This window comes from Ctenocephalides felis, unplaced genomic scaffold (genome assembly GCF_003426905.1).
Source record: "Ctenocephalides felis isolate EL2017-DRISC unplaced genomic scaffold, ASM342690v1 CF-g0.4_SCAFFOLD_01170, whole genome shotgun sequence".
Classification (NCBI taxonomy): Eukaryota; Metazoa; Arthropoda; class Insecta; order Siphonaptera; family Pulicidae; genus Ctenocephalides; species Ctenocephalides felis.
Window position 1 is genome coordinate 53,619,060 of NW_020537324.1, and position 17,692 is coordinate 53,636,751.

The window sequence follows — 17,692 nt, forward strand, 5'->3', positions numbered from 1 at the left end:
TAAGCATCTAAAAATCGAAAATGAAAATTTTTGTTTAAATTTACATTTCTGAGCATTTTGGCAAATGAAAAAATGAAGGTGCTTGTATGTTTTTGGGAGCGCGGATCAACCGATTTAAATTATTTAAAAAACTGATTAGTTATTGGCAAAGGTTGGTCTGGCCATTTCGGAAATACGGAGCAAAAAATGCAGAAAATGGCAATTAAGTTTTTGAGAGAATGGAACATCAAATTTGAATGACTCAGAATATATTTCACATTTATTGATGTAATGAAGATTTGATTATTTTTTTGCATTTTGCAAGACAAGTACAGCAGTTTTGGAGATCCAAATAAAAAGTTGAAAGTAGTTGGAAACAACCGAAATGAATGGGTCTCAAAATCTTTCAAGAATTTTTTTAATTTTCAAATTATCAAAATTTTCTAAAAAAAATTCATTTTTTTTAGTTTTCATAAAATATAAGTGTTTTCAAAAATTTATATCAAATAAGATTTCTTTTATTTCCCCTGATTTGTCAATAAGTAAATAAGGATTAATTATTATTATTGAAGTACCTGGTCTTTTTCACCCCTATAGTCGTCGTAAAAAGGGACTGCCTGGGGGCAAAAAGATTCATCACATGTTAAAAGTTCATAGAAAAATAGCTACATTATTCAATCAATGCGCTGGTTATTTATTAGGTTTATAACAAAATTAAAAATCATAGTTTAAATATGTATTTAAAAAATAATAAACAAAGGAAATTCATCAACTCTATGCTATGGACCTTTGATTTATTTTTGTTTCATTTATTACAATCAGAATTATCGTTTTTTGTTATACAATAATTACAAATGAGATAAATACAACTTCTATTTGGAATACATATTTTATACCTCTATATTTATAGATGGGCACCGGATACAACTTTCCTATGGAACTTTGTCAGGAAAATTCATCATCATAGTTGGATTGACTATTAATTTAATTTTTCTCTCGTGAAATTGCTTTATTTAACTAAGTTTACATTTTGATTTACAATTTTCTCAATTGCTTACTTCTCGTCATTATAAAGGATTATATGGTCCTGTATGCTCCAACCATATGTAAGCTATTCTAGAATTTATTTAAAAAAAAAAAACTGTTGAACCTACCTTATAAATAACAATATACTTTAATAAATAATTAAATATCGTATACTTAAAATATATATCTAGGTTTCGTAAACTAAACAGCCGTGCTCAACAAAAAGACTGGCAAAGGAAAATTCTTGTGTTACAAAATTGACAATATGTCTGCGTACTTTGTGGCAGCGAATTAGCCTGATTGAGGTAATGGCTGGTTACACATTTTTGCCCGACTTTCAAATATTGTTTTTAAAAAATTTTAACTTTACTTGTTGTTGATAAAATGGCGCTAGACCTTTTTACCTGCGGACCTTTAAGCCCTGCTCTACCCTATATATAAAATTATATATAAATTATAATTCAGTAATATTACAGAATCACGGTGTGTGACACCCTTCGCTTTCCCAGGAAATACAATGATGCAATAAATGTTATTGTATTTATTTGTAATAACAAAAGCAAACTTAAATCGTTACACGCCCATCCCGCCGAGGTCGCCATTTTTCTAATGCATTAAATTACATACGTTTTCATCCGTCGTCGTATCGTGTTTTTGTGTTATTTTTTTGTTACACCAATCTATTGTGTCTAATAAGTGTTCGAATCCAAACCCTCGATGAAATGAAACGTTTAAAAAGATGTAATAGAATTATTGGTTACATAAAAAGATTCCTGGAACCCTGGGGATGGGGATTGATGATTTAATTCAGCCAGACTTCTGGACGAATTTGACAAATTATGTTTTTTTTAATTAAAAAAGTACCTAAAATTTTTACATATTCAAATTGTGGATGCGTTTTTTATTTACTCACTTCTATTCGATATATGTAAAAAAGTCAACTGTTCTCAAGAGTGTGTTTAATTTTTTTTAGACTGAAACAGATTTTCTAACTGAAGCAGATAGTAAAATAAAACTTTCGGTTCAGGTGTCAACTACTACTTTATTAATTTACCTGTATGCTCATTTATTAAACTTATTAAATTCTAATGTTATAGAGTGAAAGAATCAAACTTTGTGCTTCCGCAAGAACTTATGATGATTTTGAATGATTATTTCATATCTCTTTTAACTATTATTGCATTATAGGATTCTCCCTTAAAAAAAATAAAATCGGTATAGTAAATCAATAATTATTTAAGATTCTCTACTAATGTATATAAATATTTGCACGATCATAAATTAAAAATATCACTGTTGATCTCTGCGGTGAGTTTATTATTCTATATTACATCTTATACAATTTAGGGTACTTCTGTACATTCTGATCTACCATAATATTTTTTACTAAAGTGATTAAGTTTGATCATTGCAGTTTATTAATATGATAATAATTATAACCGTTTTGAATATCAGTGCAACTCTACTAAACCGTGATATTAATTCTATATTATTACTTCAGTTTATTACTATCAGTTCAGAGTTCTCTACTATTCCGTAGATAGGGCAGGGTGGGACACAAAGATCTAATTTAAGTATAATTTAGCAATTATACTATAATTGCCATAAATAATAACACATCTAACAACCAACTATCTTACTATGTTCAGTAAAGTTTCAGGCAATTCATCATTGTAGAACTATGTTTTTGCTCTTTTTCAGTTTTTCAAAAACAGATCCAATGTCTTATTTTTAATTTCAAAGGAATTTTACAAAATAATACCAAGAATAATTAAACAATGCAAAATATAAATTTCATGAGCATATTTTTTTTACAAAGATAACACTGTGTATATCCTTGATCTAGTATTTCGTCTAAAATATTCATCAGCTTAGTTTCAATAATTTTAGCTTACTTTTTTATTTATTAATTAACTACCCTACTACTATTATTAATTATTTTATTATTTAACTACCTTTTTATTGTTTTGTAAAACAGCTCCAATGTCTTCTTTTTAAATTTAAAGAAATTTTACGATATAATAGTAACATTATTTAACCAATGCAAAATATACATTTAATAGGCACCTTTTTTACAAATATAATACTGTAAATCTGATATTTCATCAGAAAGATTCTTCAGCAGAGTTAATTTACTTTTACGTTACGGCAAACAGATACAATGTCTTCTTTTTAATTTTAAAGGGATTTTACAAAATAATAGTAACATTATTCAAACAATGCAAAATATAAATCTCACATTTTTTACAATGATTACACTGTATATAACCTAGATCTAGTATTTTGTCAGAAATATTTGCCAGCAGAGTTTGAATACCTATAAATTTAATTTATCCTATGTAAAATAACCGTTTCTAAATTTATTCAATTTCTTATTTACTATTTTTTATTGCATACACCTTTGCCAAGGTTCAATTGGTCCTTTTTATTCCGCCCCCGACGTGAAAACTTTTATAGAAAGTATACAAAAAACTGTTGAACTTAACACAAAAATAATAATGCATCTTAAAATAACGTATACTTAAAAATTATATTAAGGTATCGTAAATTAAACAACAGTGCTCACAAGCAAAAACTAATAACAAAAGAAAATACTTTTGTTATAGATTATTAAACATTGCCGTATTTCTACTGATGTCGTAAGAATGAAGTTGATGACTGGTTATACATTTCAAACCTCTACTTTCAAATATTGTTGTTAAAATAAATCCTAACAATTTGGAACAATCGAAGATGAAATCATTTATATATCTTTACGTTTTAAAGGTTTCTGAACATTTTGGCATACTTTAGAAAATATGAATGTAGGTGTGTGTGCGGATACAAATTCTCGTCGACGTTTTCAGGAACACAGATTAACCGATTTTAATATTGGTATTGATAAGAAGACGTGCTGATTTGTTTTTGGCAAAGGCAAATCTAGCCGTTTCAAAGATACGGGAAAATGATTTGTAAAGTTAAAAAAACATTGTATTTGTATTGAGAAAATGAAGTACCGTAAATTTTTGCAAAGGCAGGTTTAGCGGTTTCAGAGATCGAGTGAAAAATGTTTAAAAAATGCCATTTGGCGGTCGAAAATGATCATTAGACATATGCACATTAAATTATCAGATATTTTATAAAGTTTTGAATAATAAATATGAATTTTTGTTCATACTTCTATGAGTTCCGTAACAATGTTTATCTGTAAGATTGCGATGTAAATCTGTAAATCTTCGAAGTATTTATTTTGAAAGATTTTTTTAAAATTTAAGATTTCGTTTTGGGAAGTCGCCTTAAGGCGCGGTGCCATGCTCCACCAGTTTGTTTTTGAGATATCGGCGGCGGACCGCGGACCTTGAAGACCTACTATATATATATTTCATTTAAAAAAAATGTTTTTGCTAAAATAAATGAATTTGAGTATTGCTGTAATTGAATATTGATTATAATGTTAACAAATTTGCTTTAAAGAAAGTTTTATTTGAATTCTAACAATAAGATATATAACGTCGATCATCACACGTCCAGCTACGGTACCAAAATATTTTTCCAAATTGTTCCGAGCGGGTGGCCGAATACAATAACTTCCTATGTTGACATAAGGCGAAGAAAAGAAGTGTGCGCTGTTGAGAGATGACCGAATGACCGAACGGAACAAGGGCCAAATAAAATGTGCCTCGTGCGATGTATTGATGTGTTGATGTGTTGTTCTGTGGCGAAATAAAAGATTCGTCAATGACATTATTATATGAAGAATCTCATGTTACATCGGCACTAAACGGAACAATGAAATCGTTCCGATGCTGGGATGTTGCCATACTCTTATGATAAAGGAATATGATATTATTGCGTTATTTTCCAATTTTACCAGAATGGAAATAATGCAAATACTGAAAGAACCTTAGAAATATTTATTTTATTATAAAAATAGTGATGTATGGTATTAAGTGCAAATTAAAATTTCAAGATTTTTACTTTTTACTACAATTATAAAACAATTATAAAAGAGAGGAGCTTAAGCTTCGTGAGTAAAGGGATCTACCATCAAAAACAAGTATAGCTTAGAATTTTATGAAAGGTTAGAATTGAGAGATTGACATGGCCATGTATCAATCTTTATGCAAGAGTTTTTTTTCGTCGGTAGTTTTTTGGTTCTGAGCTCTTTTATTTAGCTTATGATACCTGAATATAACGTTTAAGGGTACATTTAATTACTTCTATTAATTAATTTTGTAATAATTGTATTAAATATTAACTAATTTAATATTACTTCTATAAAAGCTTAAATGTAGGTGCTTCTATAAAAACTTACAAAGTAACATTTTCAAAATAGCTTAGATGTGCGAGGAGTAAAAAACCTACAAAGTAACATTTTCGTTACAGCTTGGATGCAGCGAAAAACTTACAAAGTAACATTTTTAATATGTAATAGTGAGGGGCACAAATGCCCAATTCGACAAATAACACGAATCAAACAAGCAACTATCCAATTACGTTCAGTAAAATTCCCAACTCACTAATTATTGCAAAATTTTTTTTTTTTTTTGATATTCCATTACCATTTCGGAGATATACCTACAGCTAAATGTGCAAAAAATGGCAGTTTTTGAGAGAACTAAGCGTCCGATTTGAATGATTCAAAGAACTTTCTGCTTGTTTTAACAAAATAATTGATTTTAGAAATAAAAATTTTTTGTCTCAAATTTTTTTTTTCAATTTTTTTTTCAAAAAAAATTTTTTTTTGTATTTCGAAAATAATTCAGATTTTAATCGTAATTCTGACTAAAGTTCTAATGTACTTTAAACAAATATGTTTAACTTTGCAATTCAGTTTATATAATTCTTATAAATCTTAGACAATGTTACAATATTTATAACAATCTATTTGAAAACATTCAATATTTCTCGAACATTTTGTTATGGTACGGGAAGTTCCAGCAATTTGCCTTAACATTTTTAATATGTAATAGTAAGGGGCACAAAAGTCCAATTTGATAAATAACACCTACCGAACAAGCAACTATCTAACTACATTCAGTGAAATTCCCAACTCACTAATCATTGCAAAAATGTTTTTTTTGATATTTTTCGAAAATTTATCACCTGCTCTTTTGCACCATATAGGCAAGATGAAAATGAATAGCCAGGCGCCAAAAAAATCCACCATTTTATGTTTAATTCACAGGAGACTTTATGAAATAATAGTTACATTATTTTATGAATGCGATGCTCGATGCTGTTTAATTATTAGGTTGAAATTAAATTAGGTATTTTTAAACATAATAAACAACATATTATACTAATACTATTACCGTAAATCTGCTTTTGCAGGTATTTCTGTTTAATTTATCATAATCAGACTTACTGTTTATTGAAATACAGTTATTACGAACAAAGTGAATTCAAATTTTGTTTGTAATACATTTTTCAGGGGCATATTCTTTCATAAAGATCTCTTTGGATACAATATTTATATGGAACTTTGTCAGAAGAATTCATCATCATATTTGAAATATCTATTACATTTATCTATCTTCGTTAAATTGCTTTTTTAACTTATTTTACATTTTTATTTACTAGTTTATTTTTTGCATCTCGCCAATATAAAGGTTTATTTGGTGCTTTTTACGCCAACATGAAAAACATTCTAGTAGTTATTAGAAATAAAACTGTTAAATCTAACTTAGAAATAAGAATCTTTGCAAACAATTATATATCGTATACTTAAATATTATATTTAGGTCTCATAAACTAAACCGCTGTACTCACAACTAAAGAAATTACTTTTGTTATGGATTTTCAAACATTGCCGTTTAGCAACGTCGTAGGAATCAGATGATGGCTGATTATACATATTTTTCCCCTTATTTTCAAATATTGTTGATAAAAAATCCTAACTTAACTTTATCGGTGGTGAACCTTTTTAAGACTCGCTATTCATAATTTTTAAATTATTATTGGTGTATGTCTAAAATTCTTGACAGAATGTACCTTTAACGCGTGCATAACACTAATCCATTTCATATATGTAATCGTTTTGTTCAAAGGAATACATTGCTCGAAGTTCGTGGAACATATGTTATTGTATTATGATATTTTTTGAGTTTGATCCAAGCTTTCAATTGAACAGTTTGTTAAAATCATATCGATCACCTCTCGTTGTTAAGATCCTGTTAGGATCGGTGTCTTTTGGGCCACGCTCGCAAGAAGTCTTGAGCTTGAGGCATGTCCGCCCATCATGGACATTTTGCCGGACCTTTGACGGAATGGATAAGAAAAATGAATTATTGTCAAATATGCGCAAGAGTTCTGTTTCTATTGTATAGTTAACGGTATAATAAATATAATATGTTAAAATACAGTACACTAAATGTATTCCATTGCAGTACGGACAATTTTGTTGAATACTTGTTTCCAGAAGAAGTAACCCATAGATAAACAAGTAACCATGTAGGTAAATTTTGTTTATTCGGTCAGATTTATAATACGCAATTTCTTCGTATTCGTAGAATATGTTGTATTCTATGAATTGTGAACATTTTAATCCGAATTTAAAAGAGCACTTGCATCAATTTTTCAAGTAGTTCAAAATTTTATGTTATGATAAGTAATTGTACAGAACACTGCCATTTATTTTTTGATCAGCAATAATTTTGTTAATTCACCAGTTAGCTGACAGAAAAGTAGGAATTACTAAAATACTATCCATAAATACAATAAAGTAGTCATAAAATCAAATCATACCAGAAAAGAAGAGAGTGTCAAACGCCCGAGGGACGGTTGTGTCAGGCATAAAAATAGGGTAAAAAACAATAGCTATGAACACCAGCGTTTGACACAAATATATTTACAAAAATTTAGAACTTTTATAATTTTTTTAAATAATTCGAAATTTAATGTTTTGTAAAATAAACGTAGGAAACACTGGGTGCGGCTGTGCCCTTCATTTTATGATCAGCAATAATTTTGTTAACTTTCTAGTTAGCTGGGAAAAAAGTTAATTAAATAGTAATTTGAACATTTAAGAAAAAATACTAAAATTCTGGCCCTAAATACAATATATTATATACTTAAAATCAAATCCTACTCGAAAAGGGCGAGTGTCACAACCGTCCCGGGAGTCATAGGTAGGCATACAAATAGAGTATAAAACAATAGCTATAAATACCAAAAAGGTTTATAACAACTTTTATTGTCAGAAATATGTGAAACAACAGAACATAATTATTTGAACAAAGCTTATGAATATATTATGACAAAATATATAACAAAACATAATTTATTAAACAAGAATTTTTTGTGAAATCTTTTATTTTCTAGAATTGAATTTTCTTTTCTTTTACTCTTTCGTATTTTGTCTTAGTTAAGTTAGATTTTTCTTTAGAATCTAGATTTAAGTTAGATCTGTTAAAATTTTTCTTAAAGGGTGGGGAATGCATGTCACAATATATACATGTCACATAAAACAAAACCAATTTTTAATAATTAACTACTAATGTTTAACTTATTGCATCTATCTGAATCTAAATACAATAATCTGATAAATCTGAAATATAAATTCTCCATCTAGCTATCCATCTAAATTCAGATAAATCTGAATCTGAATCTATAGTGATCTATCTGAATACAAGTATCAGTTAATTAAAAGATATTGAACAAAAAACTTACTTTTGGCCCTTTAAAAGCGATTCGGTCTATAGATTATGTTAATGTAGGGTGCTGACAATACAATAATGGGAACTTGTTCGAACAATCATACTTTGTCATTTCCCCTTTGGACAATATCTCAATCAGTATAGTTTAGCTGTTACAATTATTAACTCACTCCATATATTGGGACAAAAATTGATCTATTTGAAACGCTGCTCTCTTAATTTTAAATAATTTTTGTAATTGAAACGCTTCTCATAGGTCTATATTATTTTAAACTGGTTGGTTTGACATAGGTTTCATCAAAATTTTAAAAAAGTAAACCTTTTCCTTGTTAGCGAAAAATCCTGCCAGGTTGCATTAAGTAGGTGCGATTGCCAATTACAGTACAAACATCAAATTGACGAAGCAGTTAATATCAAAATACTATTATCAAGAATTTATAAATAATATAAATATTTGAAAAATGGTTTAATTGTTAAATAATGATAGTAGAGTTTGTCTTTTAATTATTTGTTTCTTCAAGTAAGAAATTAAAGAACCTGCAAGCGGAGTTTATGTGAATTTCATGTCAGAGCGGTATGATTTGTAGTAGTTTGTTCAGGTGCAAAAATCGAAGCTATGACGCAGTCATATAGTGTTATTAAAAACTTTTTATGTTGTTAATTTATTACATATTTTTGTTATTCAAATTAAATGCTTTATATAACGTTTAAACATTTTTTTTTCAATAAAAAAACTCCCACATGTTGGTATTTTTAATCCAATGTTAGTATTATTAAAGGCTAATCTATCTGAAGACAAAAATAATGCGTTCATATTTTAATAGAAATTTTTCAATTCGAACTCGAAATTTGCCAGAAACGAGTATGCGATAATTGTAGGTATTTTGTATATTAAAAAGCGACAGACAAATATTATTCGTTAAATTTTGTTTCCAGAATTTCGTACCTAAATTTTAGTACCATGAACCCAAATTTTTAAAATATATTTATTTAAAATATTATTATAATATTTGCACATACGAATTTGAAAAAAAAACATTATTATTTCTTCCTTTATATTAATGTATATTTATATTTACTCTTACAAAATTAAAAAAAAACATACAAATATTTTAATTTATTTAACTTTATTCTCATATTTGAAAATAAAAGAACCATACGTTATATAAGCTATTGGGCAGATGGTAACTCAATGTTTAATCCATCCATATTTGATTATTTTTAACTTCCCGTAGGGTAAGTTATTGTAATGGGCCGAAAATCGGAATTGAAAATTTTTACATTTCTCGACGTTTTGAAGGTTTCTGAACGTTTTGGCATACCTCAGAAAAAATGGATGTGTGTGTGTGTGTGTGTGTGTGTGTGTGTGTGTGTGTATGTATGTATGGATACAAATTTTCGCCCACGTTTTCGGGCGTACGGATCAACCGATTTGAATGGTTCAAAAAACATTCGATTCCTATTGATAGGGAAAAGAGCTGATTAGTTTTTGGCAAAGGCAGGTCCAGCCGTTTCGGAGATACGGAGCAAAGAGTGCAGAAAATAGAAATCGAATTTTTGAGAGAACGGAGTATCCGATTTGAATGATCTAAAAAACATTCAATTAGTAATGATTGGGAGAAGTGTTTATTAGTTTTTGGCAAAGGCAGACCCAGCAATTTTGAAGATACGGAGCTAAATATGTAAAAAATGGCAATTTTTGAGAGAACTAAGCGTCCGATTTAAATGATTCAAAGAACTTTCTGCTTGTCTTAACAAAATAATTGATTTGGAAAAAAAAAATTGTCCCAATTTTTTTTTTTTTTTTTCTTTTTTTTTTTTTTTTTTTTTTTTTTTAGTTTTTTGTATATCGAAAATATTTCAGATTTTATGTTTAATTCTGACTATAGTTCTAATATACTTTACAAATAATTTCAACTCTGCAATACAGTTTATATAATTCTTATAAATATGACAATGTTACAATATTTAGAATAATCTATTTGAAAACATTTGGTATTCCACGAACATTTCGTTACGGTACGGGAAGTTCCAGCAATTTGCCTTAAGGCACGATGCCATAATTGCCTCAAGACAGAATTCCACTTACAGCTAGTTATTATTGAAATTTACCTTTTTATTATTAAAACATTACAAATATGTTCAAACAAAAGACAAAAAGTGCACCATCGATATGAATTATTTCTTAAAAAAGTTCAGCAGTTTGCCTTCAGGTAATAATTATTACATACATTATCAAATTCATTTCTGAAATTTGGAACTTATAAAATAGACATGTTAACAGTACATTTGAAACAAATTACATTATTTTAATAAATAATGTGATTACAAATACTAATATTATTTAGCAAACTCCTTAATAACAGAAAACTATCGACGTAGATTGAAGAGAAAATCGCCACTTGATTTAAGTCATCAATTTTTCTGATAAAGAATGAAATAATTTAATTATTATTCATAAGAAAATGGTTAAGTTTATATTATTATCAGTTTTTAATATTCTTTATAACGAATGGAAAAACAACTATTGAGTGTTTTTCCAACATGTCACTATAGTATACAATGTCCCTTTACGGGTGACAATCGGAAAATCCCTAAATTTACTACATGTCCTTACATGTTGTAAATAAAATAGAGAATAAAAAATGTAGCAAAAAGTATAGTTTTATAATTATATTTCGCAACGCTATCTTTCTATAAAATAGCAAAGTACATATCATATTCATATCAGAATAAGTATGTCATTGTTTGACATGCGGTTCAATAACCCGCATAATCTGCAAACATATGACACTAAAATAAAGAGTTCGCAAAATAATCCAAAGGGTTGAACTACATATGTTGCATACAGGACATACACAGATGTTTACAAATAACATGTAATCCACCAGTTTGGTGTCGTGCTGAGCGATAAAGTGTTAATTTTCATAAAAACTATCTAGGATGCAGAGTGTCATAAAACTCTATAAAAACTAGTCCATATGACATTTTGTTATCGGCAAGTTTTATGATTTTGACTTACTTCGATTATTTATTTCAATGCTAGCAATAATAAATATGTAACACATAGTTTTGAAATAATTTATGCAATAATTTATTTTGATGAATGAAATTTTTCCATGGTTTAATGGTAGATATCAAATTGATTAATTAGCATGCGAATTAAAATTATACATATAAAAATAAATTTTATTACTGTTTTATTTTTTTCTCTGTCTACCTGTATATCCTAATATTTTCCGAAATTTCACAAAAAGAATGGTACAAAATTAGTTTCCATATTTCCTTTTGGGAAATTTACAAGCATCTTCAAGACATTTTTGTCATGTTTTTTTTGGGACTTAGGTACTTATTGTTAATTGTAAATATTTTTAATTAAATCAATGAACTGTACCAGTGCTAGTGATTTTGATCAATTTTATTGCAATAATCAGGTGTTCGGTAAAATTTTGATTATTTATTTATTTTCGCTCACTTTCGGACATACCTCTCTTAAGCAAGCAAGACCAAATTAGCAAAATCAATCCGGACTTGTTGTGTTATTTAGTACTTATTTTGTACTAATTTGTAAGAAATTTCGGACATACCTAAACAGTAGACAAAATAACATTAATTAAAGAAATAGTACTTATTTCGCAAGAAGTGCAGGGTTGTTCATTAGAGGCCAAGAACGATGATATCTGTGAAAGGGTATTGGCTTCTAACTTTTACTCTAACTACTTCTAAAAACTGACCGAATTATCTACCGGAAAAAAGAAGATACTTGCATTTATTGCAAAGACGTCTATTCCCGATTTGAGCCAGGGGAAGGTTGGTTATGGTTTATAATTCGTTCTTTTGGGCTCATGCTTTATGAGCTGATGTCCCAAAGAGAACCAAACTATCTATTTCTATGTCCTTACATCATACGTCATTTTGTACTTACTATATAGAAAAAGAAATCAACATCGACTAATCGAAAGTGATGAGAATACCAAAACGATGTGAATTTCTGAAGTTAACAATAGAAAATCGAGATTTGGAAGAAGTGGATCTTTTCAAATACTTGGGAAGCATCCTAACTCTCTACTTGGGAGAAAGATCCGGACAAGGATCGCAAAAGCTAAGGCGGAATTCACATAGAAGAGAACACTTCTGACGAGCTATAATGCTATGTCTGGAGCATAGCTCTGTATGGATCAAAGACATGGACTCTACGAATGGCCGACAAAAACTACCTGGAATGTTATGAAATTTGGTGCTAGAGGCGAATGAAGAAGATAAAGTAGACAAATAAGATAACAAATGGAGAAGGCCTTCAGAAGGGTGGTCCAAAAACGACTCTACTGAGCACGATCCTGAAAAGAAAAGAAAGCTGGATTGGACCCTGTTCTGCAAAAAGAGTGTCTCCTACATGTCGCTGTTGAAGGTAAAGTAGAAGAACTGACAGGAATGGGAAGAAGAAGAATGCAGATTGTTGATGACTTACGCGAGAAAAGACAATACAGGGAACTGAAAGTCGAGGCGCAAGAAGTCGAAAGGAAAATACATAAAAAAGTATTAAAAAGAAAAGTGGGAATACAGGTTGTGGAAATTATGGACGAGGAAGGGAAAAGGAATTATTGATTTGTGGTGGCTTTTACACTATGGACTTGGCTTCGGACAGACTACCATTTAATTTTTTTATTTTTTTTTATATAGACAAAATTGTTTTTGTAATTAGTTGCATTTTTAACTTTCCGTAGGGTAAGATATAGTAATCGTAAAAAATCGAAACTGAAAATTTTTATATATCTTCAAAAATTTAAAATTTCTTAAAAATCTAATTTTTTCAAAGTATAAAGAGGATTTTTTTTTTAAAAAAAAATAATAATTGGTACGGGAAGTTTCAGCAACTTGATTTAAGGCACGATGCATACACCACTAGTTTTTCAATAAATATGTTATTATAGTTCCTACTTAATTATAAGATTAAGTTACTGGTAGTCAATAAACCTAAAATGAGTAAAAACTCTAATAAACCTAAGATGAGAAACAGATTATAATATTTTTAAGTAAATACATTTGATTAAGAAACAGAATGCTTTCTCTATAATCTATATGCATGTAAATGTAATATGCACCCAGAATTTTTTCAAAAATTTCATATATTATGGTTTCAAAAATGCGTACAAATATTACCATCCCTTTTTCTATTTCGAGCCGTAAATAAAGCAGCCCTTAATAGATATATAAATGCATATAAAACAGCATAATCCTCTGCGGTAGTTATAAATTGTCTCCTAAAAGGGGTAATATGAACCCCAAGCGAGGGTTGAATGGTGCTTATTGAATTTGCTTTGTCTTGAACTAATGTTTTAGAGTTACTCACATACAAAATATATTTACATATTCTGTTTGAAGGTGATCTCGGAATCGAGGTGACTACTTTTTTTTCAACTTAATATTTTTAAATTTTTGAATATTTTTATATTCAAATCATCTGTTTCATATATTTAGTTCACATTGATATATTACACTTAAATATTTATTTTTTTGAAAATGAGGAATAATTAAATTTAGTTACAATGTCTATATGTATATTTCACATGGTTCAAATATTGATGATTTTATAATTTTGAATTTTCGAGATATGTTTGAAATTTTATTTTATCTTACAAAGTGACAACAAATCAATCATTAAACTGTTTCAGTTTCAAAAATAAATGTTCATGATGTCTAATTTCTCTCAAAGAACAAAATTTATAGTGAGTTTTGTAGAGTATATATTTGGGAGGTATACTAAATTAATAAATACCAAGTGACCCTTCAAAATTATAAAAAATATAACATATAAAAGTATATAGACACGTATACAATACTAGTATGTTTTTTTAATTAAATTTGATTTTCGATTTCAGTTACGGAATATATAGTATTCCTTTAGCTCATATATCACAGATTATTTAGAACTCACAAAATATATGGCTCATAAAGTAGATATATTTAAGATTATACACAAGTTATAGGTATACACAGTCTTAATACGATACAACAAAATGCATTAGTACTAAATTAATATAAATTTAATTATTATATTATTACCTAACCTTGTCAACTTTTATTATCACTTTAAGGAATTGACATTCGCTTTTAGTTTTCTTAGAATTGCATCGAAGCATTATTATTATCACATAAGATTCCTGAACTGTATTGACCTTTGTCAACAATTTGTGGCATACTGGTTTATTGATTTTTATTATTAAATCAATTATAAACAGAAAGTGATACACACATGTTATATTATTTGTGTTATAGTTAGTGCATAATTAATAGGTGCATAAATAAAACAATTTTGTGAATGGTTAATTTTCTTTAATTCTTCGTTAATCATGTTTTCTAAAGTAAGTATAAATCGATAGTTGAATTGTATTTTTTTTTGTCAAAGATAATAGTCATATTTCATAGTAGCTTTAGAAAAACAGTTTCTAAATGATTTTTGATGAAGGTTTTTATATTTTTTTATAACTGCATCGGTTTCCTATATTTTTATCTGACAGATTCGATAAACTGCAACCTGATTGCTTTAGTTTTGCAAAATTCTATACGTTATCCATAAATTCTAAGTGATTTATAAATATTACAAAAAAATTTCTTTTGAACATTAATCCGAATATTCGAATATAATATATTCAACTTGAAAAGGAGGTAATACTATTGTATTGAAAATTAGTAAAGCCAAAAAGAAAAACCCGTAGTTATATGAAATTTTAATTTCATATGATATACAAGATGGTAATATTGAAGTTTTGTTACGAGTTATTAAAAGTAAAGAAAAATAATCAATTGATTTATAACAATCATTTATATCAATCGATATCGATATATCAATTATAAAATATTTGTAAAGACTCTTTTTCCAATTAATTTTGTTAATAACGTTGGAAATAATAAAATCATCCATACTTTTCTATATAATTTTTGTTAAATAGGTTTAGTTTTTGTTTTATTTGTAGATCCTATTTAATTACAGATGTGCAAGATCCTTCATTTTTTCTATCTATTTTTTTGTAATCAAATTCAATAACTTGTGTTATTTCAGATCCCATTTAGTATTCAAATGTTTAAGATTCTTCAGACTTTTCTATCTAAATTTTTCTAAATAAATGTAGTATTTTGTTTTACTTGTAGATCCAATTTAAATGTATATAAATGTGTAAGATTCTTTATTATGTTTTATCTAAGTTTTTCTAATTTATTTTATAACTTTTTATTAATTTAGAGATCCCATTTAGATCTTTCAGCCTTTTCTATATAATTTTCTCCAATTAAATGTATTACTTTTATATTTGTAGATCCTAATTAGTATACAAATGTAAAAATCTCTCATCTCTCATCCTTTCCTATGCAATTTTTTTTAAATTAATTTTATTACTTTGTAGATCATATTTAGTTTATATATCTGTAAAATCCTCCATTTTTTACTATCTGAAATTTTCCAATTAAATTTATCACTTTATTCTATTTGCAGATTCTATTTAGTATACATATGTGTAAGACACTTTATACTTTTCAATAGTCAATTTTCAAATCAATTTTATTACTTTTTTATTTGTAAACAATATTGAATACTTCTTTATCTATAATTTCATAATAAAATAAATTACTTTATTTTACTTTTATACTCTATTTAGTACTCAAATGTGTAAGATCCTTTATATTTTTCTATCCAAATTTTATAATTAAATTTATTACCTTATTTGTAGATTCTAATTTGTATACAAATGTGTAGGATCCTTAATTTTTTTAAATTAAATTTTTTACTTTATTCTATTTGTAGACCCTATTTTGTATACAAATGTGCAAGATTTTTTGACCTTTTCCATCTAAATTTTCCTAATTATTTTTTTTTTCCATTTAAAAACTGTTTTATCGCTCTCTATCTAAATTTTGTACTTTTTTAAATCCTATTCATTATACAAATGTGTAAGATCTTTCATTCTTCTCTATCGTAATTTTTGTAATTAATTGCTTTGTTTCATTTGTAGATCATATTGAGGACATACTTACATTTAATTTTGCTTGAACTATTTAAATGAATCTTCCAGTTCTTATACTGAGCATATTTGCACTAATTTCTGATTATGCTTTGCTGTAGTGTATTATACAATTTATTATTGTTTTTATTCATATTTTTTATTGGTTTCCTCTAGTTGTATAGAGTATTTATTATCTACATTTATATACATAAATTTAACATTTACCTCTATGACAAACAAAAATTATCAAGATTGAATTACTTCATCAAATACTCGATGCCTAAATTTAAAAAAAAACAGCGGTAAAATCATTATATACCTACTATAATGTATAATCGTGCGAACCGTGATCAATGATATTCCTTTTCGAACAAATATGCATGGCTTCATAAAAATATGTCTGATATTATTTCGATTTTCACACATTCTTTAAAGATCATATGGATCGCCATCATCACAGTATCAGTCGCATCACCTCTGCCTTACGAATCATCAACGAAGAAACCAGATGCCTTCATATACATAGTTACAGAAAAACCAATAAATACTTATTTGCCTACTCGAAGAAGTCATCACTCAAGCACTCCACAATATTACCCAACTCGAGAAAATGATCCTGTCCCTGACGACGCCTATGGGGTCAATTATTACCCTCGGACATTTTATCACAGACGGATGAGGCCCTCGTACGGACCCAATTTTCAAACGTCCGGTCCTTACGCACCTGGATACGGATACGTGTACACATTTTGCGCTCCGAACTGCAGGAGGATCTATAGGAGAAGATATATATTTCCGATTTGTTATCCTATTTGATTTTTGGAAAAGTGATACATTGTGTGCTATTTAAACTTGGAATGTTGACAGTGATGTGTAAAGTGAATAAACTTTTAGGTAATATATTAATGAACGTGTATTGATAGTGCAAAGGAATTTTACTATTTTTAATTGCAATGCGCATACATAGAATTGTCAGATACCGATTTATTTGTATATAATTAACCAGTTAACTGTGCCGCTCACATCGCACAGTGAGCTCCAGTTTTGTGTCTT

At 28.0% G+C, this 17,692-nt stretch overlaps 2 protein-coding genes across 2 annotated transcripts in view; both read left to right on the forward strand.

Moving 5' to 3' along the window:
* Positions 1-17,692, forward strand: part of LOC113367957 (cuticle protein 21-like) — a 134,865-nt gene that overhangs the window by 26,088 nt on the left and 91,085 nt on the right. The window lies entirely within an intron of this gene.
* LOC113367960 lies at positions 14,898-17,496 on the forward strand. Its single transcript, XM_026609530.1, has 2 exons — positions 14,898-15,004; positions 17,075-17,496. Exons 1-2 carry the CDS (start codon positions 14,993-14,995, stop codon positions 17,453-17,455), a joined length of 393 nt encoding a protein of 130 aa, XP_026465315.1. The 5' UTR covers positions 14,898-14,992; the 3' UTR covers positions 17,456-17,496.